The sequence below is a fragment of the Amaranthus tricolor genome, chromosome 8 (genome assembly GCF_026212465.1).
Source record: "Amaranthus tricolor cultivar Red isolate AtriRed21 chromosome 8, ASM2621246v1, whole genome shotgun sequence".
Lineage (NCBI taxonomy): Eukaryota > Viridiplantae > Streptophyta > Magnoliopsida > Caryophyllales > Amaranthaceae > Amaranthus > Amaranthus tricolor.
Window position 1 is genome coordinate 7,871,198 of NC_080054.1, and position 26,739 is coordinate 7,897,936.

At 37.8% G+C, this 26,739-nt stretch overlaps 1 protein-coding gene across 1 annotated transcript; it reads right to left on the reverse strand.

Annotated features, from left to right (window-relative positions):
- Nucleotides 1-22,337: 22,337 nt before the first annotated feature.
- LOC130821476 (uncharacterized) lies at nucleotides 22,338-23,435 on the reverse strand. The gene is made up of 2 exons (XM_057687264.1): nucleotides 22,569-23,435; nucleotides 22,338-22,433 (listed from the first exon to the last, which is right to left on the reverse strand). The coding sequence occupies exons 1-2, from the start codon at nucleotides 23,433-23,435 to the stop codon at nucleotides 22,338-22,340; spliced, it is 963 nt and encodes a 320-aa protein (XP_057543247.1).
- Nucleotides 23,436-26,739: the final 3,304 nt, after the last annotated feature.

Here is a 26,739-nt window from a genome sequence, read left to right on the forward strand (position 1 = left end):
ATTTTATTTTTTAAGAAATGAAGTTCATAACTTTGTAACTAAATTTTTTTAGTAAACCCTCTCCTAAAGATCTTAATTTTTATGCAAATTAAAATCATCATCTGTAAATAAATAACTTATATATATGAAGTATGTAGAGCCAATATTTAGATGTCCAAATCATATCAATAAAAGAGAAAACTGATATCATTGTTAGGTTCTAGCACTGCTAACTATTAACATGCGGAAAAAACTAAAACCATCTCAAAACACAATTATTGACATAAAATAAAACAAGTAAATATTGAGACGAAATAATATAACTTTCTAGAGTAGATCTACTAGCTAAAATATAACCACGAGACAAGAGCCACAAATAACACTCCTATAGTGAAGTCTAACTACAATATCTTATAAGACTTCGTATGCTAGCACAAAAAAAAAAATTCTTAAATTATTTTTATCTGTATACAACTCTTATAATTAATCTCACTTTTACTATCAAAATTATTTGTCAAAACCCCGTATGCATCTCACTTTGATATAGGATAAACTTTTTAATAATGTATCTCAAACAAAGAAAGGAGAAAAAAAAGGAGCACTTTGTAGCAATCATATAATGCATAAACGAGTGGAGAAAACAATCATCTACCATAAGACATCTGCTTCGATTCAAATTATAATGATGCATAAATGTGAATTTGAAATAATAGTCAAGTTAAAAATAAAAAAAAACCGCTTTGGTTCTTAAAAAACCACAACATATAACATATAACATACTATATGTTGCGCTTTCCATTGAACCGTAGCATATACTATATTATATACTGCATAACTATATGAACCACAATAAATAGTGATTTAAAAAAAAACGTGCCTTTAATGGGTTCAACAAACCAGTAATAGTACATACCCATTCGACTATAATTGTTTCATTCATACGAAAAGAACAAACACCATTTGTTATGGGGTCAAATAAATAAACCCGTAATTTATTTAGTCAAACTCTAACCACCCAACTCGGTTCAATAACTTCTTAAAATAACTACCCACTACTCATCATAACTTATCACTCACCCACCATACCCATGATTCCCACATTAATTCACCATCCAACCTCCATTCTACCATTATAAATACATGTCGCGTACATCATTTGCACCGGACTAAGCTTTTATATTGCTATCGTTACACCACAATAAATATTCACCCTCCTACGTACAATCTATACTGAACCAAATATTCCTTCAATTGATTAGAACTCATCCTACAATCCGTTAATCTAGTATTCATTCATTATCATATATTCATTACTTTCTGTCTCCCGATCTGACTTGAGCGTCGGAGGGGTTTTCCGGGAAATCACCTCCCGGACAAGGCTAACGTTGTATTGCAGGATTTGAGATCTCATCAACGGAAGGATCATAAGCACTTTCAGCATACTGACAGTTACTCTCGATTACACCTTATATCCAGGTATTTAAATGTCTTTTGCAATTCCTCGTTTCATTACCGAAACACCATTTTTAATCGATAGTCTTCTTCAAGCTTCAACATAGCTAACACCATTTTCTATCTTCTTTCATATGAAAAAGCAAGCCATATGTAGCAAGAGCTACAGTTTTGACATTTAGTATGAACTAAATTAACGTCTTATTATACGGACGTAATTATATTAAATAATCTACAAGATATTTACTTAATTAATGAACATTTCCAAAAAAATTCTATAGAGCAGGATAACCAAGGGTATGATTATCCAAAATAAACCTAATTAACTAACGATTATCAAAAAAACCTAATTAATGAACATTTCCAACTAACATTGTCAACAATTCCACGAAATATAAAGTACTATTTTGAAATTATAATTTATTTGAACTTAAATGATCTTTCAAATATAAACTAACGATAAAATCAACTTTGAAGCTTTGAAGTATTGGATCTATGTGAAAATATCTCAACCACTTTGACTTAAGCTTTGGTTTATCTTTGGCCGTTAAATTATAATACATTTTTTTTGAAAATTAAAAGATTTTATTAAAATCCAAAAATAAAGAAGGCATCAGACAACAGCCATACAAAGGCCCCAAAAATACTTAAAGGGGCCACAAAGTAAAACAAAACAATTACCAATCAAAAAACACAACAGATGGCCAAAAAATAAAGGCCAAACTAATCATCTAAGTAAAAACGCAACTATAAGACCATAAACTCTACTAGCCACTCTAAATAAAATAGCATTTAGAAGTTGAACGCTCGTAGACCTACTCTCCACGAAATTACGAAGGTTATGTTGGGACCAAAATAATAACAACATCTCCATCCAAAATAAGCTTCGAATACGATCTTTCCAATTCTTTCGACTACCAGCAAACTGAACAATGGCTCCTGGATAGAGCAACCAAAGAACATATCACCAAAAGGAACACCAAAGTTTTGTGTAACAAGGTTTGGGCATGTGATTAACTATTTAAGAAATTTTCATTTGGAATGAGATTAAGCATGGTACTCAAGATTATAATAGTAAATGGAACATCTAAAAGATGCTATGTGAGTAAAGGGGGGGTCAATATGCCATCTGAAGATTGTGCAAAATTTAATCAAAAGTTGAAGTTGACGTTCGAGCACTTATTGTGCTCGTCTATGTAGAGCAATATTCAAGCATTTTACTAGCTTGTGATACGGGGTAGTACTTAACCTAAACCTACATTTTCCTATTTATAATTTTCTTTATTATAATTTATAGTTAAGGTGAGCTAAGCTAAGAGCTTGAGTCCTTATCTCCTTTCTTACCCATTGTAATTTTCTAATCCCACATACTTAGTCTCTCACACACTGAAATGTTTCATTGATGTAATTTATTCAACTTTATATTGAGAATTCAAGCTCTTTTATCGTTAAACACATAATAAAATATACTAATCTAGGAAGGTGGTTGTAGCCTATCACTACTAAAAAACATGGAGTTTATAGACGCTTGGTTTTAGGCACTTGAACAACCGTCTAAAAAAAATAGAGATTTTCGACGCTTTATTTTCGACGCTTAAATAGGTTGAAATTTAACAACGAAAAAGTGTCCAAAAAATAAATAAATAAAGAGTGAAACTGGCTTTTAAAACTCTAAAAAAAATTGTATCAAACCATGCGTATGAAAATTTTAGACAAATTAAAACCGCCTCTCTTCATCCTCACCTGAGTCAAGAAGAAGGGAGAAGGAGAAACCCTATTCTTCAATTCGCCTCCGGCACGCACGCAACAATCTTCATCTTCCTCACATCAAGTAAGTTTTTCTTCCTCCAGAAGCACGCCTGTCCTCTCCATTATCTCATTCTCTTCATTCGTTCTTCGTCATCCAGATTATCATTCTTCGCTCATCCATAAGCACGCACGCCTGTCCTCACATCAACAGTTCCAGAAGTTTTCGTTCTTCCTCATCCGGCAGCACGTCGGACTTCCAGTCTTCATCCAGTAGGAGTTTTCATTCTTCCTCCGGCAGCCGTACCACCTCGTACCAGTCTTCTTCATTCTCTCAATTGCACTATCAGGTACTCTCAATTGCACTATTTATTGGAATCATTGAAGAAATGTGCATTGTTTATCCTTTGTTTTTATTTTATATTTTGACCAAGGATTAGAAAACTTTATTATTGAACAAGTGTGGAATAAAAATATATTGAAGGACATTGGCTTTAATGAACAACACTATATTTTTGTTCTGTATGTCATTTAAATACAAATGTAAGATAATATATATAAAAGAAAAAAGTGAATGGGTTGTTAGATTTTGATTGTTTTAATGTCTCATTATTATCTTCTTGATTATGAAAGGGTAGGTCTAACATTCAAATACCATGGAAACTCAGAAATTAGAATGACATAATTGTAAATCTCAATAAACAGAATGACATTAATAAAACTAGTTATTGTTACATGCTGTATGCATATGGAGTTTTTTAATCTTATTATTATACAATAGGTATAGGATGTCTCAATATATTGCTAAGAGTTGGATGAATAAACCAAGAAATAAAGAAGTTTATATAAAGGGGATTAGTGACTTTATGGAATTTGTAAAGAAAGGGACACAAAATGGTTCCATTAGATGCCCTTGTTGCAGGTTTCAAACTGATAGAAAGAAAGTATTACCACTAGAGGAGGTTGAAAGACACATATTGTTTAAAGGGTTTTATAAAGAATACAGGGATTGAGTATTTCATGGACCTATGACTGTTGCGGAGAATGTGTGTAATCAAATAGGGATTCCGTTTATAGCTTCCAATGAATTAGAAATCTTAGGTCAAGATGATATATCGGGGTTACTTCAAGATGCTTTTAGGTCAAATATTTTAGGTGCTCCTGAGCTTGGAAGTGAACTAAATGAGGAGGGGTTAGTTAATGAGACTATAGAAGAACCTAATTTGCAATATGAATCTGATGAATTTCCTACACAACAACCTGATGTGAACTCTTCTTTTGAAGAAGTCAAATTTAGCAAGCTTTATGAAGCTTCTAATGAACCTCTTTATGAAGGTTGTACTTCCTTTTCAAAGCTATCATTCATCTTGCACCTTTTTCATCTTAAGTGCTTGTTAAAGTGGCCAGATAAATAATTCTCAATGTTGATTGATCTTTTACTTAATGCATTTCCACAAATAAAAAATTTTCCTTCCTCATACGACCAAGCCAAGAAATTGATCATGGATTTAGGTTTGGGATATGAAAAGATCCATGCATGTCCTAATGATATCACATTATATTGGAGTGAGATGTCTGGAAAGGATTCTTACCCTAAATGTTCTTGTTCAAGATGGAAGAGTGAAACAAATAAGGGTAAGGTTCCAGCAAAGGTGATGAGATATTTTCCTTTGATTCCTAGATTACGAAGGATGTATATGTCATCTAAGATATCTAAGGACATGAGATGGCATGATGAATGTAGACATGATGATGGAGTTCTTAGACACCCGGCTGATGGACAAGTGTGGAAGAAATTTAATGTCCGATATCCAGGGTTTTACAATGATCCTCGTAGTGTTAGACTTGGTCTTGCTAGTGATGGGTTCAATCCTTATCGTCTAATGATCACAACCTATGGTACATGGCCAATAATTTTAATTCCTTATAACTTACCTCCATGGTTGTGTATGAAGCCATCTTCATTTATTTTGTCGATGCTCATTCCTGGCAAGGAAGGGGCCAGGGAATAATATTGACATTTATGTGCGTCCTTTGATTCATGAGTTGAAATTGTTGTGGAAAGGCGTCAATGCTTTTGATTTGTACACTAATGTGAATTTCAAACTTCAAGCAGCTTTAATATGGACAATTAACGACTTTCCAGCTTACGCCATGTTATCAGCATGGAGTACTAATGGTTAAAATGCTTGTCCAGATTGTAATTACTCAACACCCTTTACTCGAGTCGGAAATAAAATATGTTTCGTAAGACATCGTAAATGGTTGCCTAGGGATCATCCTTTTAGATTTCAAACTAGTTTGTTTGATGGGACATAAGAACATGGTAGTGCTCCTTCACCTATGACTGGCTCTGACGTTTTAAGAGAGCAACAAAATTTAGAGCATGAGTATGGGAAAATTCAAAAGTCATGTAAAAGACGAAAACGACAGTCCATAAGTGATAGTGATGTCAATGATCCTAAGATTCTTTGGACTAAAAGGAGTATATTTTTTGACCTTCCTTATTGGGAGAATAATATTCTTCGTCACAACTTAGATGTCATGCATATAGAAAAAAATGTGTATGATAATCTACTTGGAACTTTGATGAACATGGATGGAAAAAGTAAAGATGATGAATTTGCTCGCATGTTTTGTGAAAATACAAACGTGAAGCCACATTTTTGGCTACAGCATCATAATGACAATAAATTCATCATGCCATTTGCCCCACATTGTATGACTAGGGTAGGTAAAGAGTCATTTCTACATGTTTGGTAGATCTCACGTATTTGGTATTGAAGCTCAATTACGAAACAACAAGATAGGTGATTGTGGTGGTACTTCAAGTGATGTTATGGGGATTAAATCCTACCTATTGTTTGTTGAGAGAAAAAGTGATGAGGTTATGAGAAAAAATGATGAGGTTATGAGAAAAAATGATGAGATTATTTCCCAATTACAAAAAAGAAATTATGAGGTTACTTTCCAACTTTTGAAAAAAATGAAGATGTTGAAGAACTAAGAGCTCAAAATCAAAAAATTATCACTCAGCTTGCATTAGTCTTAGATCAATGACAACAAAATCAAAGGACAAGTAAGAATCATTATTATTTTTATCATCCATTGAATCTTTTTCATATTACTTTTTAGTGCTTATGGTAGAAGTGTAGGTTCTAGTTTTTTTATGTTATGTGCAATTTTTCTTGCAGTTGGATGAAGTAGATATGATAATGACTTATATTAAGTTTTTTATATTCATGGGGAGTTTGGTAATTAAGGTAATCCCATATTTGAAAAAAATTGTTGGCCTTGAATCACAAACGCAGAGTATGTATTTTGGCTAAAGTTTGTGCATTTTGTTTGATTTGTTGCAGAATTTTGCAGCTGATGTTCATATTATGACCAACAAATCATCTTTTGCGAAGGTCTTGACACTAGAGTGGAAATTGCAACATAATGAAAAAAATTTTGCAGGCCTAATGTTTAAATCATCTTTGTGATTGTAATATTTTATGGACATCTTTAGGCTATCTCTTTTATTCAATAGGGCTCTTGAACAATTGGTACCTGAGCCAAAGATTTGTTTGATGATTATTGTGTTGTTTTTTGGTGGTTTGGATTGTGCTTAACCATACTTAAACAATTGTTACCTGAGCCAAAGAATTTCGTTAGGCCTTCTAAACAATTTGTTTACTTAAAATGTTTTCAAATGTCTATTGAGGTATTTTGTTGGATACTCTTCCTTTATTCATTATCAAATTCTCTTTTAAAGTTTTGGATTGGAAATTAGAATTACTTACTGCGATAAGTTGCAACATGAGTATTTTTTTTTTTTTGTTAAATTTTAATTTAAGATTTTATCTTTCAATTATTAGACAAATTCTCTACTTTGATGATTAGTTGGGGTATGCTAGTAAGAATTTAAGAATAATGGATGAATTCTTTTTTGGGAAAAATTTACACATGAGTCATGACTTAGTAATTATTTGTCGGTGGCCATATTTTAAATGTTTATAATTACAAGTCTAAGACTAGTTATGTCAAATTAGTTATGTTTTTGAATAGGCATGTTAGAAATGCTTATGTTAATCATATTAATGACTTTGTGATGAATTTGGTTGCTTTGATATTTATTTTAATGTAAAGGTGATTATTATTTAACTAATAGTTATCGAAACTCCTTATGTCCCAAACTTGAGACAACTTATTGTCCCGGGTACTTATATAGGGTTTGATGATACATAAGTGAAGATGGAGTTATAAAGGTGGAAACCTATTCACTGTAGACATTAGATGGAACTAATTATTTTTAAAACATTTTTTATTTGCATTGAGTGCATAGTTGTTGATATTCCTATTTCCACAAACTTCAACGATATATCTTGTTTTGTTAAAGAGCCATAATTTGAGGCAATTTGTTGTTTGAGCAAAGGTGAATTCAAGAGGGGTTAGTGACATTCTCTTCCTTGAGATGAAGATAAATAATTTTGTTCATTCTTTGGCGATGTTTGATTCTTTGGTGAAAGAATCTCGTGTTCTCATCACCAAGATGAACCGATTGCAGCTTTGTTTTTTGACGTGAGGTTGAATCCAGTTCAAGATTAAGCCGTTTAAAGGTATTACAGGCCTATTGTACCATCGTAGCCAGATCCTTATTATCAGGTTGCTGATGCAATTGTCCCTGAACTGCCTGGAATGTTAGATGAGCCTAATTAATGTCCTTTTGCTGCTGATTTCGCCCATAACACAGTTGCAAACTCTTCTTCAAGATATTCAACTTTTGAGAGATTTGATAACCCAAGGTAACCCTCAATCGGAGTACTCCAAACCTCCCTAACCTTTTCCAAAAAAAATACCTGTAGTTGCCAAAAAATTGCAAAACCTAAACGATTACCCTCCCAGGATTTGTTGCGAAGGATACCCTCCAGTGGTGACTGATCAAATAAACCCTACCAAAGCAGTAGAAAAGGTCTCCTCCCTTAGATCATTTTCAATAACCCTACCAATTTTTCTTTTGGCCCGTCTACTTTCTTGTTTCTCTACGAGGAGCGATATAGAAAGGTACAATGAATGGAATCTCCTATATTAGGAGAGCCCACAATATGAATAAATTGACTACTACAATGTAGGACATCAACTTAAACATCTTCACTATTCCATTCAACAATAATTCTACCCCCATCATGCCACGCTAAATTTCTAGTGATATACCAGTTAGGCAAGATTCTAAGATAAAGTGCCCCTAGCCCTTCCCTTTTGTTTTTGTTTCAAGAAGACCTACAAGACTAATATTATAGAAAGACAATAATCTAGCAACCACAAGTTGTTTATTAGTCTTATTAAGCCCTCTAACAGTCTATGCCCAAAGATTAATCATTGCTTAAATGGGATCAACTCCCAGCGCTGTGTTCATTATCTCCAGTAAAAACAAGTCAGTGCTCAGATTAGTGGGAATGGTTCAGCAGATCAAAAGCGTTTTTGTTGGCCACTAGTGTTGTTGTAACCAATGTTTGTGCAATTGGAATCCTACCAGTAGCTATTGGTGCATTTGGAGAGCCAACAAGTGTTGCTTAGTGCTGTGCAAGTGATGTCGAGGCTGGCACTATCAGTTGTAAATCTTGCTGATGTTGCTTTCACGCAGCCTAATTGGTAACAATCCTCTCTTGATATTGTTTCTTAAACCTCCTAAACTATCCTCATCAACCTCAGGTTGTGGCTTAGATGACGTGGTTTACCCATACGACAGTCAGAACTAGTATCACCAAATTGAGAACATTTAGTGTACTAAATAGTAACCCACTCATATTGGACAGATTGTAACAAACTCCTCATTCTCATTCGAATAAAAAAGTTCATTTGAAAAACCCTTATGCACATTCGTCTCCATCAAAACACGAGCATACATCATTCGAGATTTAGTAAGGATAGCATTATCAACTTTGTGTAAATGACCTAGATACACTACTATGTTTCTAAGAGTAGTGTCATTCCAATACATCAAAGCAAGCTCAGGTAATTTAACCAAAACTGGTACAGCCATAATACTCGATTTCTCATAGAAAATCTCAGGGTAACAAGGTTTAACTATGAATGGTTTGTTATCAAAGAGTCCCCATTCATGTTATATGCTTTTTCCTGATCCTCCTTAGTCTTAAATCTAACTAGAAAGACACCGGTGTTGACCATGCTTATTTTATCAATATCTTGATCCTTCCAAACTTTCCATATACAACCATCAATAACATGGAGTGGGGGATTCGTACTCGCGACATAACAAACCATAACAGTATCCTAAAATTTAACTTCCTCCTCAATATCAGATTTGAGAAGTTTAGTTATTTTCCTTGAAGGAGAACGGGTACCTGATTTATCGTTGTCAATCGCAGAAGCCTCCATTAAAATCAATGGAGCACTAGCCTCTTTCGAGATCACTTGAATAGTATATGTAAGTGGCTATGAAGGCTGTTTCCCTAAGGATTTCAGAACAGAAACCCAGATCAACCCTACTGCTTCCTGGGAAGAGGAAGAAGGATTCGCAGCTTCAGTCGGAGACAAAATCATTCGACCAGTATTCTGCTTCGAGGATTGAAAAACAGATATCTCCGGTGATGAAGAAGAGTACTCCTATGGTGAATAGCTACGAAATGGCTTCCTTGGGATTGCTTTCACTTTCCACGACCGTCCTATTTTGCCTATGGCCGCAAAAGGGAACAATGAGTTCACCAAATCAAAACCCCAGAAGGAGAAAGAAGAGGTAGAAAGCAAAACTTTTAAACATACATATTATCATTCTTCTTCTATAGCTTCTACATCCCCGACCTCAAAAATTGGTACATATCGAAGAGGATTTGCTTTAGTGTCTACAAATTAGAAATAATAAGACTTATAAATAATGTAATAATATAATGTCTTAAATGTACATAAAATGAAAAATAAGTCAAATACCTTTGAATTCTATTCGCCTCCAACTTTGAAGGCACATCAACGCTTCGCCAGCGTCAGGAAGAAGCCTACTACGATGAGGTCCAATAACTCTACCACTAGTTCTAATAGCACTCTCAGAAGCAACAGTTGAAATAGGCACTGTAATGCTTTTCGCAAAAGCCCTCAACATCACTTAAATCATCAACTATCCTCTTATTATTATTTTTTGGATTTGATGAGGGTGAAAAGGGAGAAAAATTTTCATTATGAACTATTTCATATTAATAAACTATATCCTTCAAAATCCTTCAACTCTTTCACATTCAAACTTTGCAGTATCTTCACAAAGAAGCTGTAACACCCCCGAATTTCCTCTCGTCCTTTATGGTTTTGGTTTCGTTAAGGGGTCAGAAAACGAAACCAAAACGTAAAGGACGAGAGGAAATTCGGATGTTACAGAAGCTCAAAATAAAAAGACGTATTTATTTGAATTTTCTTCTTAGATCCAATATTCAAGCCACAGACAACATGCCATTAACCATTTCCTAATACTTATCAAACTTTGAAAATAAATGCTTTAGTCATGGACTTATTTACTATATTTCAACAACATAACCATATTCTTAAGTTTTATTGTTATAGGAATTCTACAATTCAAACTTCTCATATCTATTTGGCGATGAGGTGCAAAAGGCAACTACACTTTTGACTTTTTCTATTGCACCACTAATTATTTCTAAATCATCTTGAACAACCAAATCCAAAATATGTGCACAACATCTCATGCGCAAAAAATAGCTATATAACATAAGTTTAGAAGGTTAAAGTTTCTCAAGCAAAACATCTACTAGAACACCATTTGTTGCACAATTATCAAGATTAATGGTAGAAAACTTTTCACCCAAATTAAAACTTTTCAATCATTCAACCAAGGTCTTGCTTATTGTGTACTTGTTGTGTGGGTATGGCAAATAAAGAAACCTAAATAACATCATGTGAAATCAAATAAGTTTGTAGACCTAATAATATAACATAGTATTTGATTAGTGGTACCACCTTGTTTATATTATCATTAATTTAAAGTAAAGGAAAGATACTTGATAAGTTGATTTCGTATTATCCAATCATCGTCAATATAGTGTGCTATCACAGCCATGTACCCTTTTCTTTATTGCTGCAAGTCCACATGTCACTGGTGAAAATAATCCTAGATTTGTTCCCCGCCTAAACATTTTCCAACCTACACCTTTCTTCACTTTAATCCCTTTAAAGTCAGGATACAAACTATTAGAGCATCTCCTGAATCCAATATGATCAACCATATTAAGAGGATACTTATGATTCACGATCATCTAACAACGCCTTTTTAGAATTTTGTTGACTAAACTTGTACTTGCTACAATTTCCTAATGTATTAGGAAAGTCCTTCAAAGTTGCTTTCAAAAGTTGTTATTTGACATCTATATAGTTTATAACTTTCAAACATCTTTTTAAATGATCTTAAATGATCTTTTAGATGTGTGGTACCATTTTTACCACCACCAGCAAACAAGTTCTTACAACCACTATATTTTGCTTGTATTTTTTTACCAACTTGTACTAGAGTAAAATATTTCCATACAGCTGAAGTAAGTTTTTTACTATTAATGCCATATATAATACTCTCCACATTCAACATCTTCATTATTTTAAGCCAACTTAATTTTATGAAAAGTCAACTTCTTATTTGCAGATTAATTATGGAAAGTTGAACAATAAATGCATTATTTGTAGACTAACCATCTTTGCAGAACAATACAATCGACACTCACAGAAAATTATAGTCGAATTAGCACATCAAACGAAACCCTAAAATTAGCACATTCAAGAACAATAGAGTCGAATGGTAACCTAAAATGGTAGTTAATTAGACAAACCCAACATATTAAGAGATTTGAGAAAGAAGAGGTAACCTAAAACTTCTTTGAATTCCAGATCTTATGGACGATGTGGAACAATGCAATTGGCAACCTTCTATAAAGAACAATACAGTCGGCACTCGCAGACTTGCTTCGTCAATGGCAGTCAACAATAATGGTTGATGAGGACAACGAAGCTTTCAACTTTCTCTTGCTTCGTCAGTAGTAGTCAGATTGAATGGAAGGGATGAAGCAATCAAGCAACAGCTTTGCGTGAAGTGTGAAATCAGAATTTGTGAGCTCTGAATAAGTTAAGATTAGGTCAACTTCTTATTTTTACGATAAACATAATCAAGGCCTAAGATTGAAATCATTTGAAATCAATGGTTGAAAATATAAATTCCATGTGTAATCCAAATTATAAGTAACTAGATAGATTCCCGTGCCAAGCACGGTTTATGAATCATTTGAATACAAAATTAGTAATCTTATATATGTAATTAAGTTATTATATGACTCTTGTTTCGGTAATGAAACGAGGAAGTGCAGAAGACACTTACAATATTGTGAATGGGAGCGTGGTCTGGAACGGCGACTCGTGGAAGGAAGCGGCTTGGATTCCTACAACATAACACGTTAGCCTTGTCCGGGGGGTGATCTCCCGGAATACCCCTCCGACGCTCAAGTTAGAACGTAAATCGGAAATTAATGAATGAACGATTGCAGAATGAGTGCAAGAGGAAATGTCGGGATTGAGATTGTTAGTGTTAGTGTTTGGGTAGGCTAAGGATGTAATGTAAGCAAGGATACTAGGAAAGCTATATCTTTTTTAGATGATCCTCCCTCCTTGATGGTAGGCCCTATTTATAATGTTGAGGAAGGGAAGTTGTATCTAAGAAGAAGTAAACTATCATGGGAGTAGTGGGAGCAATGGGAGGTGGACTGGTCATGGGAAGAATGGACAGTTATTCATCTTGAAACAAGGAGAGCCATACATTGTGGGAAAGTGGGGAGTTAGGGTTTTTTAGGGGTAACTGGACCATGGGCCATTCAAGGAAAATGGTAATTCCAGAAAAAGCCCATTGACCGAAAGTCAAGGTCAACTGAAAAGGTCAAAGGGTATTTTAGTAATATGATGCTAATTATTAAATAAATAAATTAATTGAATAAACAGTACCATGACATTTAGCCCCACGTATGAAGGAAGATGTGAGGGGAGAGCCCTAACAACCAGAAACATCTTCCTTTATGCGGAAAAACACGTGCCCGTCGGAGTTGATTTAGTGATGGAACACGATCGTAGAAAACATTCGAAAGCCCCATGCGGATGAACACATATCCAATCTGGCGAATTTTCTAACGGCTCGTGAAAATTGAGCTTGTAAGCTTTGAATCGACTGTTTATATGTCAAGTTCTGAGTTGTGATGAAGAAGATACGACCTTTTCAAAATAATCGCGTAAAAACGAACAAAGTCGCGGCTTGTAACGTGCCGCGGAGTAGCCCCAGGCGCATTATACCGCAGCAGCAAAATCGTAAATGCGAGGGCCTGATTATTTCTCGGAGAACATCCGCGCCTTTGGCTTAACCATGACGCGAACTAAGAGTCTGCGTCTTCAATTCACACGTTCATCATGAAAATTCTCCCATACTTAGAATTTTTCAAAAATGGTAAGGGGTACCAGAGGGTCCGACTTTTCGATCATACGGTAATATTTCACACTTTGAATATTCTGGAAACGATGAGGACCACCTGGGGGTCCGACTTATGGACCATACGGACAAACTCGTCATTGCGGAAAAGTAAAAATGTTCCCAATACCTAGTCATGGCAAGCCCCTTGTTCTTCCATGATACGGAATGAGCACCGTATTCCGTGTCTTCAATCGCACGGACATACAAGAGGTCTTCTATACTTAGAATTCTTTACCTGGGCTAGGGCTATCTAGGGGTCCGACTTGTCGACTTCACGGAAGAACATACCCCTTGCTCTTCTACGACGCGGACTCAGTACGAAGGCCCGTGTCTTTGATCGTACGGAAGTATGGGAATTCACTTGTACTTAGAATTTTTACACCATTGACTGAATGTACCAGTGAGTCCGACTTATCGATCCCACGGACTTTCTTTGCACTTGTTTCATTCATGCTTCACTCAGGCGGCGGTTTAGAGCGAAGGTGACGCGGTATATCATCCGCCTTATCGAATGTGCAACTTTTCATACTTAGTAATTCTCGTTTCTAGGGGTGCAAATCAGGGTCCAACTTGTTGACTTCCTGGACACGTTTAAGCGCTAAAAGACTTGGAATAATTTTTCATATTCTCCCTCTCCCTGGGGGTCCGACTTATGGACCTGACGACTTTATGAGAGTTTGGTAACTGGTTACTTAGAAAATTTTATAAGGTTTCACCTCTAATTGGGGGTCCGACTTTTCGACCTCCCATCTATAGTTAAGGACTGACACTTGGATTTTGCAACATGTCCCTTTTATTGAGGGTCCGACTAGTGGACCTCACGGGTTTTGCTAAAACACTTAGAAAAGATCTTTGGTGACTTCCTCTAACTGGGAGACCGACTTATCGACTTCCCAGCTTTCGTTTTGGGATTCCATTTTTGTTTAACGAGGGTTCACGTGCCAAGTAAGGCATTTATTGCTGCAATAAATAGGGTGGTTGGAACAATTCCTCTCATCTAATCTTCATTAACTCCCCCAAATCTTCAAATCGCTAGAAAGAGAAAGTAGAGAGAGACGCTCTGACAATCTTCATCCCTCCTTCAAACTTCTGACAAATTCTCGAAGATCTTCAAGGTTTCTGACAGATCTTCATCAAGTTTCTGACAAATCTTCAAATTCTCTTCAAGGTATTCAAACTTTTTTCTCAGTTTTTCAAATTTCTTCAAGTTATTCTTCAAACTGTTCTTCATGTTCTTGAATGTTTAAAGGTTTTGGATTAGTTTTATGAATTTGTCCATTATTCTTTACAAGTTTCGCCTACTATTTTTCGAATATTATTAATATGGATGTCGCGGCTACTCATGATACATTAGCTAACTTGGACATTAACATTGCTAACCCGACGGAAATTCCCTTGGTAGTATGTAGACACTTTAATAAAGAGGGGTTGCTAATGAATGATTCGGACGATAGTAGTTCGGTGAGAATAACCCCTCATTGTGAATCAATAAAGGCCGGGGATGAGTCGTCTGTCTCCCCTGTGTATACGCCGGAGAAAATGAAAACTGCTCCTTGGGAAGTGGGCATTGCTTTCTGGCCGAATTACTTGCCGCGAATAAATCCTGACCTGGAAGGGTTATTGTATGTAGATATGGAAAACGTTGAAGTATCAACCGAGTCATCAGGAAGGGAAAGTGCGGCGCCGGTCCCTCCTCCATTTTACATTCCAAACGGCGGGCCCCTTAATTACTTCATAGATTTACAAACCAAAAGGAATTTGGAAAGTCGACGGGAAGCCATCTCTCAGAAGTGGGGTCTAAAAGAAGACATCAACATTATTACACCGGGGAATTAAGATACTGTTAGAGTGGGAAGGAGAGGAGAGGAAAAAAATTCATATTCCCGATGAGTCTAAGAGGGTGATTCCTCAGACGAGGGATGCGAAGAAAAAGAGTGGGAAGGAGAGGAAGAGGAAGAGAGACTCTTCTTCCCACGGGGAGAGCTCGGCCAAGAGGACCTCCGTAGATACCATTCATACGGCGGTGCCTCTCCGGATGAGGCCAGCTGTGGAAGAAGCGTCCTCTCCCCAGGCTACTTCTGTGCCCATTTCTGACAAGGGCAAGGAGAAAGTAGGGGAGTCTTCCGCGGCTCCGGAGTCACAATTTGCGGAGGTGTATCGTCGTCGGGAAGTTCCACCCTTCCAACATGAGACGCCCTTCACGGAGTTGGGGCATAAGGGCCTGATCGTTCGTTTCAACAGGGCGACGTCCAACCTGGTCAGCAAGGTGGATGTCGACCTTCTAGAGTCCATGCCCCCCCGCGATAGAGTGCGTCGGGCGCAGGCTTCCGCGGCAGAGGTAACGTTCCTTCCTCCACGGTAAATGGTTTTTATTTCAATCTGTTGGATCTTATAAATTGCTTCTTCGCAGGCCTTTATAAGGTTGGCTTTCGAGCTCAATGTTGGTCGCCAAAGTGCCGCGGATCAAGAGACCTTGGCCTCCCTTACCTCCCGCTGCGAAGAGCTGAAAAGAGAACTGTTGAAGTTGCGGGAGGATTTGCCGAGCTTAAAGGGGAAAGTGGCCAAGTGTTCTGAGCTGAAAGAACGCTTGGTCCAGACTGAGCAATGGCGGGAAAAGGCGAGAAAGCAGCTAGAGGAGACCGTCGGGAACTTGGATGCTGCTTCCAACAAGTCGGCGACCCTCGGCCATGAGATCGGCCGCCTGATGGATATTCATGCCAAGCTGGTTCATCAGAATTAGCGTCTAATGCAGCAGGTGGCGGCTGATTCCGCCAATTTCAAGATGGTACTATCCGCGGCTAAAGTTTATAAACTTTGCTTGGGAAGGAAAGCCCGGATAGCTCGAGACTGGCTGACTTCGGATGAGCCGGAGGCGTCAAGTTTTCTGGGAGATCTGACGGCGGAGATGATGGGCGCCGGTTCCAAGATTAGTGACGAGAAGTATCGCCTGGCTGCCGCGGAGTTGGGCATGGATTTCGAAACCCTTCAAAAAACTGCCAATCAAAAGGGGAACGAAGCCTTGTCCAACCTAGCTCCAATCTTGGAAGGGGAGTCGGCGGTGCTGGTCGATCCTTCTTGGGATGCGGAGGAGAAGAGGGTCTGGTCGGAGAAGATAGATGATGATGCTGAAAAGGAGGCCTTGTGCCTCGACTTAGACCATTTGACCCTTTCCTCTCCTCCGGCGTCTGATGTCCCGGAAAACATGGCGCTCTCCAGCCTGGAGAGTTTATGCCTTGATTTGTCGAACTTGATCATTGACGAAGGTAGAAACCTCCAGGGCTTATCCAAGGAGCTGTCCGAGATTAAGGTGGAGCCGTTTAATATTGAAGATTATGTAAGCTTCACTACTAGTCTTGAAGAGGGGATGGCCAGGTCTCCTCCGCCGCCGGGTCAAGGTCTCGAAGGGGATGTGGATGCCTTCCTTGACGACATATAACCTTCATTTTTGTAATCATAAACTTGTAATTATTTAGAATATTTTCCAAACAATGCAATTTGAATATTTCGTGTTTCCCAGAACAATGTATATGCTTGTTATTTTGAGCTTTTGAGGTCATTGAGTTTTTAAATTTCTAAGCCGTGACTTATCCTGGTAGAAGGTCGAGAAATGTTTTTTGTCTGGAGAACTCTTAGAATGATTTCAACCCTTGGACCCCATTCTAGGGGTCCGACTTGTTGATGTCACGAAAAGGCGACACCAAGGAGAATCACACTTGGAATAATTTCAACCCTTGGACCCCATTCTAGGGGTCCGACTTTTCAATGTCACTGTCGGGAAATTTTTAGCAAATAACTTGAAATAATTTTTGAAGTGAGACCCCAATCTGGGGGTCCGACTTTTCGACGTCCCGGTTGGGAAATATCTTAGTGAAAATAACTTAGAATATTTTTGAAGTTAGGGACCCCAATCTGGGGGTCCGACTTATCGACATCCCGGTTGGGAGACATCTTTGTGAAAAACTTTGAATATATTTTTGAACTTAGGGACCCAAACTGGGGGTCCAACTTATCGATGTCCCGGTTGGGAAATATCTTTGTGAAAAACTTAGAATATTTTTGAACTTAGGGACCCCAAACTGGGGGTCCGTCTTATCGATGTAACTGAATTTTATAAGATTTGCAATAGAATTTTGCCAAGTACTTGTGATCGTAAGAGCCGGATAATTTGAAAATGAAACTTCTGATTTGTGAAACTTCTGATTTGTTATAAATGATGAATTTGATAATCACTAAAGCTACAATTGACAACGCGAGCATGCCGCGGGATGATGGCTGATAAACTAGAATACAAATGAGAACGCGACTACGTTGTGGGATGAAACTATGTCGCGGAGTTAATCTGATAAGACTGAGTTACTGATTGCCCCTTGCAAATCTAGTTAAATGAAGAATTTCTTCAAATGGTCTCCATTCCACGGGCGAGGTAGTTTTTTTCCTTTCATGTCTTCTAGTTCGAAAGTTCCTGGTTTGATAACGCGGGTGACTTTGAAAGGGCCGTCCCAGTTGGCTCCTAACTTCCCTTTTTCCACTATCTTTCCCGTAGCCTCGACTTTGCGGAGTACAAAGTCCTCAAATTGAATACGTCTTGTTTTGACATGACGGTTGAAGCTACGAATCATTCTCTGCTTCTGTGCTATCGATCTCAACAGTGCGTTTCCTCTTGTTTCGGGTAGGAGATCTAGGTTTGTTCTTTTTCCTTCCTCATTCTCGGCGTGTGAGTAGTAGGTGACCCGTGTGGAGGGTACGCCTATTTCCACTGAAAGTACGGCTTCGGATCCGTACACTAAAGAGAACGGCGTATGCCCCGTGGCCTCTTTGATTGTTGTTCGACTTGCCCATAAGATGCCTGGTAGTTCTTCATCCCAATTTTCTTTGACCCCCTCTATCTTATTTTTGATACCGTTGATAATTTCCTTGTTTGCGGACTCAACTTGCCCGTTAGTTTGAGGTCGAGATACAGAACTGAACCTGATTTGGATGTTGAACCTGTCGCAATACTCGATGGTGTTCTTGCTAACAAATTGCCTTCCATTGTCTGTTATGATCACACGAGGGATGCCGTATCTTGTTATAATATTCCGCCATATAAACTGACAGACTTGGTTGTCTGTGATGGAGCTAAGAGCCTCTGCTTCCACATACTTGGTGAAGTAATCGATAGCCACAATGATGAACTTTCTTTGGCCCTTGGCAGGTGGGAAGGGGCCGAGGAGATCCATGCCCCATTTGTCAAAAGGCAGGACGGCTTGCATGGCGGTCAAGTAATTTGATGGCTTCCTCCCAATCTTCGAGTGGTATTGACATTCAGGACATCTTTTGATTAAGGTTTTCGCGTCATTCCTGAGTGAGGGCCAATAATATCCGCTTCTGAGAACCTTTCCTACAACAGTTCGCACTCCTTGATGTATACCACATCCGCCTTCGTGTATTTCGCGAAGGATATAGTTTCCTTCTTCAGGAGAAACACATTTCAGAAGGGGATGTGTATATGACTTTTTATAGAGCGTTCCTTCGTGGAGTTCGAACCATCTGGCCTTTTTCTGGACCATTCTTGCTTGATTTTCATCTTGGGGAAGCGTCTGATTCTGCAAGAACTTGATGTAGGGATCCATCCACATCTCTGATCTATCAATGCTGTTGACCATGAGATTGATACTGGGGTTTGGAAGTACCTCCCAGATGATGTCGCGAGCCGCGGATGTTTCAGCTGAGCTAGCCAGCTTTGCCAAAGAATCAGCTTGTGCATTTTGGGATCTTGGGATATGGACCAAAGTGAATTTGTCGAATTTCTGAACAAATTCCTTTACTTGCTGTAAGTACATTTTCATGCTTTCATCTTTGGCCTCGAATTCTCCATTTACTTGTCCAACTATTAGTTGGGAGTCAGAAAATGCGGACAATATTTTACCCCCTGCTTCGTAGCAGATTTTCAGCCCCATCAATAAAGCTTCATATTCAGCCTCATTGTTGGACGCCGCGAACTCGAATCTTACCGCCCTTTCCATACGGACCCCGGCGGACGATTCAATGAGGAGTCCAGCCCCACTTGCTAATTGTGTCGAGGACCCATCTACATACAACTTCCATTCTTGATTGGGTTCAGGATGATGGGGAAGAGTACTTTCGGCAATGAAGTCGGCCAGAGCCTGGGCTTTGACCGCTGTACGAGGCTCATACTCGATTCCGAAATCTGCTAGCTGGTTTGCCCAATCTGTAACGCGGCTTGACTTATTTTTCCCTTCCAGAATCTTTTTCAAAGGTTGATCAGTCCGAACGATGATCTGGTGGGATTGGAAGTATGGCTTCAATTTTTTGCTTGCCATCACTATTGCAAATATGACCTTTTCCACTTCGCAGTAGTTCCCCTCTGAGCCCCGGAATGCATGACTCATATAGTATATTGGAAGCTGTTTCTTTTCTCTTTCCGCCACTAGTACTCCGGATAACGAGTATTCGGAGATAGAGACATATAGGACTAGCTTCTCCCCTTTGATGGGTGATACTAATTTCGGCAAGGTAGACAAGTGTTCCTTCAATTCCTGGAATGCTTCTTCTGCTTCTCTCGTCCATTCGAACTTTCTTTGCTTTAGGGTTTTGAAGAAGAGGGAGCATTTGTCCGCGGATTTGGATAGAAATCTCCCTAAGGCTGCTAGGCACCCTGTTAGTTTCTGCACCTCTTTTACGGATCTGGGGGACTTCATATCTTGGATTGCCTTAATTTTGTCGGGGTTTGCCTCTATCCCTCTTTCGTCAACAAGGAAGCCAAGGCACTTTCCTCTAGTAACTCCAAAGACGCATTTATCTGGATTAAGTCGCATTTGGTGCCTCCGGAGGGTTGTGAATGTTTCTCGGAGGTCTGCAGCATGTTCAGATGCTTGCTTGCTCTTTGCAATCATGTCGTCCACGTATACCTCCAGATTTCGGCCTATCTGAGACTGGAAGACTTTGTTTACCATTCTCTGACTTTGTAGCAGTACACGCCGGCATTCGTGATGAACGCTGTGTGCGATTGGTCTTCAGGGGCCAACGGGATTTGATGATAACCTGCGTTAGCATCCATGAAGCTCAACAGGGCGTGTCCTGCTGTGGAGTCCACCAAACGATCTATCTTGGGGAGAGGGTAATCGTCTTTTGGGCATGCCTTGTTTAGATCCGTGAAATCGACGCACATTCTCCACTTCCCGTTGGATTTCTTGACGAGAACAACGTTGGAGAGCCAATCTGAATATTTGCATTCTCTGATGAATCCGGCCTTCAATAACTTCTCCAACTCCTCTTTGGCAGCCTCTATTCGCTCTCTTCCCTAATGTCGCAGCTTTTGCTTCACGGGTTTATAGCCTGGCTTTATATCAAGTTTATGACACATGATATGGGTAGGGATACCAGGCATCTCTTCCGTGGAAAAAGCGAAGACATCGCGGAACTCGGCGATGGTGGCCAAGAGGTCAGTCTTGATTGCATCTGAGAGGTTTTTTCCAACTTTGATTTGTTTCCCATCAAACATCTCCACCTCCTCATATCGTTCCACTGGGTGAGGCCTTTCGTGGGCATTGGGATTGTCTGTATACACGCTCATGACGGCTGAAGAGTCTCCCCTCTTTCTTTTGGAGGGAGTGGAGGAGGTTTCTCGCTTGAGGGTACTCACTAGACATTGACGGGCTGTCACTTGGTCCCCTTTGAGTATACCCACTTGCCCATCATCCCGCTCAAACTGAAGCAAGAGTTGATGAGGGAAGATTGCAGCTTTGATTTTATTGATGAGCGGAAGCCCCATGATGGCGTTGTAGAGGAATGTGAGATCCACAACCGTGAATCGTATGGGCATCGTTCTACTTTTGTCCTTCTCCCCTACTCGTACGGGGAGTACGATGGTACCCAATGGAACGACCTGGTTTCCCCCAAACCCGATTAAAGGTTTATCAAGGGGTTGCAAGTGTTTTTCTTCAAACTGCATTTTCCTTAGGCAATCCATTGTTAGAAGATCAGCCGTACTTCCGGTATCTACAAGTACCCTTTTGACTTTCATTTGCCCAATTTTCAAAGTGACCACCAGAGGGTCAGTATGTGGTTGTTGCAGCATTTGGGAGGTCGTGGCATCGAATTTCATGACCGGCCCACTAGATGTGGTCATTGGAGGTCCCTTCAGCAAAGTATGGACGCTATCTTTTGCGGCGCGGATGGTGGGATATTCCTCAGTGTATCCACCAAAAATCAGGTTGATAGTCCCTTGAGTGTTGGAACTTTCGCGCCTGGCCTCATCTCTTCCGGGGGATCTGCGTCTTTGGTGCCACGGCTTTCTTTCGGCTTCTTTTGCTACATAGTCTCCCTTGTTGATGAACCTCGATAGTTTCCCTTCATCAGCCAATTGGTGTAGGATACGTTTAAGTTCACGGCATTAGGCCAAAGTGTGGTCGTGTTCTTTGTGGTAGTCACACCACAGATTGAAGTTGCGACGGTTGGAGGGGGTGTTAGTAGGAGGCGGAGTTGGCAATTCATTGCGGATGGCATAGAATATGTCTTTCCTGTTGCGGTTGAACATCGGGTCATTGCCTCCATCGAGTATACTCCGCGTCCTTGTTTCCCCTTCCGTGATGTACACATGTATGGATCGTGGAGGCCCCATATCTGACGGGGGCTTCGGACGACGTGGAGGGTAGTTTCATTCCCTCCTCAATGCTTGTTCCTCTCTGTTTCTCGAGGATTGATTGGCAATGGAGTCCTTCTTATCAGACCTCTGTTTTTTAGGATCATGGGCCTGACATATTTCGGAGGCCGTGACATAGCTTTGGCATTGCTTCATGGCCTCCGCGTATGTCTTCACTTGACTTTCGACCAACTGGAACTTCAGCCGTTGGGCCTTCATTCCGTTGATCAGGGCGTTTAATGCAACCGATTCTTCCAAATCGGTTGCCTCCAGCACCGCCTCATGAAACTTTTTTAGATAGGATGATATGGACTCCCCTTCTAATTGCGTGATGCTGAGTAGATGGAAATTTGATTTCTCCTGCCTTCTGGAAGCCATAAAGTGGCCCAAGAACTTCTCTTCCAGTTGGGCAAAGTTGTGTATACTTCCTCCTGGAAGAGAGGTATACCATGTCAGCGCTACTCCCGTAAGAGTAGTCGGGAAGAACTTGCACCACAACAACGGGTCATTGGTATATAGCAACATCAAGTTTTTGTAGGCCATCAGGTGTTCCTCCGGGCAGGACGTTCCATCGAAGGCCGCCATGTTCGGAATCTTTATCTTCCCATTACTGGGGGTATTTAGTATCACCGGGGCCAATGGAGAGATTATGGGTATAAGTTTTCCAGAAAGGCTACTTTTGCCGGCCTTATTCCGCGGCATGGTGATGCGGCGGCTAGACTCCGCGGCTTGGGCTTGCTTTCTTTCTTCCTTCCTTTTATCCACCAAAGATTGGACGCTTTCAGACGTCTTTTGTTTCTTACTTTCTAGGAAGGTGCGGACGTCTCGAGAGGCGGTTTTAGATTCGCCATCTCGCAGATCTGTTTTTCTGAGGCTCGGATAGGTTCTAGATCTCTCCCGCCTCTTCTTATTGCGTCTACTGGAGTGGGACGTCCTCGAGTTCCCATCCTGAGATTCATGAGACTTCGGTATCTCCTGATGGGGTTCGATTCGTTCCCGCAAGTTTTTTATTTGATCCGCCATATCTTCTAATACTCGTTGCTGGGTAGGAGCATTATTCATGACGGCGCGGAGTTGTTCAGAGAAAGCAGCCGTGAGGTTCCGTGCTAGCATGTCCAAATCACGGCGAGTCACGGCTTGATTATTAGCGTGACCTGCAGAAGTATCTGTATCTGTGCTATGCACGGTGGCGGTTTGAGTCGGATTTCTCTTAGGAGCCATGAATTTTTGTTCACTCCCCACAGACGGCGCCAAACTGTTTCGGTAATGAAACGAGGAAGTGCAGAAGACACTTACAATATTGTGAATGGGAGCGTGGTCTGGAACGGCGACTCGTGGAAGGAAGCGGCTTGGATTCCTACAACATAACACGTTAGCCTTGTCCGGGGGGTGATCTCCCGGAATACCCCTCCGACGCTCAAGTTAGAACGTAAATCGGAAATTAATGAATGAACGATTGCAGAATGAGTGCAAGAGGAAATGTCGGGATTGAGATTGTTAGTGTTAGTGTTTGGGTAGGCTAAGGATGTAATGTAAGCAAGGATACTAGGAAAGCTATATCTTTTTTAGATGATCCTCCCTCCTTGATGGTAGCCCCTATTTATAATGTTGAGGATGGGAAGTTGTATCTAAGAAGAAGTGAACTATCGTGGTAGTAGTGGGAGCAATGGGAGGTGGACTGGTCATGGGAAGAATGGACAGTTATTCATCTTGAAACAAGGAGAGCCATACATTGTGGGAAAGTGGGGAGTTAGGGTTTTTTAGGGGTAACTGGACCATGAGCCATTCAAGGAAAATGGTAATTCCAGAAAAAGCCCATTGACCGAAAGTCAAGGTCAACTGAAAAGGTCAAAGGGTATTTTAGTAATATGATGCTAATTATTAAATAAATAAATAAATTGAATAAACAGTACCATGACAACTCTTAATTTTTAAGTATATTTAAACTACAAATTGATTTGTTTTAAAAATTGTAAAAGTATTACTATTAATTGAGATTCATATTAGTAATATATTATTATATAAAACATAATCATAAAATTATGCACTAAAGTATAGTGTTTTTAAAATTTGACTTTTCACGATTTTTTGGTGGTCAAATGAGTACATGTGAAGGAAAAGAGTATAGAAATGAGACTTTTCACGATTTTTTAAATTTTTATAGGGGTAATGTGGAGTTAGTATATATAAAGGTGTGAAAAAGCTAAGTTTAGTAGGGGTAGATTAGTAAAGGTAACATACCCAAAATAGAAATGAGACATTTAGGGTGACTTGACCAAATAAGAAAATGAGACACTTATGTTGAATAGGAGGGAGTATAGTTATAAGTAATTACATAAAATAATAGAAAATTTATACACATAAAAAATAATATAAAAATAATTTAAATGTTCAATGTCTTTGTAAAACCTTAAAATATATTTTAAGCCTAAAGAACATATTTTTTTTACTATAATAATTAACATATAACTTAATTTAAGTGGTTATACATTATAAACTTGTCAAATATAGGTGATAAAATTATCATTTGAAATTTATTTCACCGATATCTTATCCTAATTATTAATTATTATTTACTTAAATAATTAATGTGTAATCTATTTAATTTGTGCAGTTATTTACATAGCTATATAAGTAATATACAGGATTATCTATGAAAAACTTTTAAAAATTATTTTCTTTTCTTAATTTATTACAAATTTATTTTAATAAAAATTAATAATTTAAATAAATAATTAATATGTTATTCGACAATTATCCATTGTAATTAAAAGATATTACATATTGTAGATGATTGTATATGACAAAAAGTTAGTAGTAAACAAAGTAAAGTTTTAAAATCTTTTGTAATTAATCAATTAAATAAATCTAATCAAAAAGATATTACATGATATGCTAAAAAATATTTTCCTAATAAGAAAATGAAAAGAGCGAGAATATTTTTATTATAAAGTCGACATGTGTCCTAATCGTCTCTTCATTAGTATATTGTATCATTTTTAACATACTTACCAAATTAATGATATTGATTAACATTTTAGTCATATTATTCTACAAATTTCACAATATTATTCAAAAATTTACTTTGGTCTATAAATTTAGGAACAATATTATTCTACACCTATTAAACAAATTTGGAAAATAATTTTGTTATATTAAAATATTATTTTCTTTTATTTTGGAAATAATATTGGAAATCATATTGAAAAATGATACTAATTAACATTTTAGTCACATTTAAGTTTGGAAATAATGTAGGAATCATAATGGAAAAAAATAAAGCTATCTAATTCTTATTCTGCACCTTAAATAAATTCTAGTATTTTAGGAAATGATTTTCAGTAAATAATAAGCTGCCCGTCAACATAATTGAGCGGGAAAATATTGAATGAGAGTCTGACATGTGTCAGAGTCTCGTTTCTTCATTAGTAGTCTTTATAGATTAATAATTTACATAAATAATTAATATGTTATTCGACAATTATCTATTGTAATTAAAAGATATTAAGTATTTTAGATGATTGTATATGACAAAAAGTTAGTAGTAAACAAAGTAAAGTTTTAAAATCTTTTGTAATTAATCAATTACATAAATGTAATCAAAAAGATATTACATGATATGCTAAAAAATATTTTCCTAATAAGAAAATGAAAAGAGCGAGAATATTTTTATTATAAAGTCGACATGTGTCCTAATCGTCTCTTCATTAGTATATTGTATCATTTTTAACATACTTACCAAATTAATGATATTGATTAACATTTTTGTCATATTATTCTACAAATTTCACAATATTATTCAAAAATTTACTTTGGTCTATAAATTTAGGAACAATATTATTCTACACCTATTAAACAAATTTGGAAAATAATTTTGTTATATTAAAATATTATTTTCTTTTATTTTGGAAATAATATTGGAAATCATATTGAAAAATGATACTGATTAACATTTTAGTCACATTTAAGTTTGGAAATAATGTAAGAATCATATTGGAAAAAAATAAAGCTATCTAATTCTTATTCTGCACCTTAAATAAATTCTAGTAATTTAGGAAATGATTTTCAGTAAATAATAAGCTGTCCGTCAACATAATTGAGCGGGAAAATATTGAATGAGAGTCTGACATGTGTCAGTCTCGTTTCTTCATTAGTAGTCTTTATAGATTGGTTATTAAAAGTTGATAAGGAATGATGAAGTGAACATCATCAAAACCGTTCATTCATTCACATTAAAAATCAATAATGGCTCAGATTTAGTCAATGGTAAATACAATTTTAATGAATATTTTCTTAAAAAACTAATTAATTAGCAATAAAATCGAAAAGATTTTTTTTAAATGATGAGGTTATTAAATAATTTATATTTAAACATAATTAAATAAAATTTTAATTTATTTTAAAGTGCAATAGACTA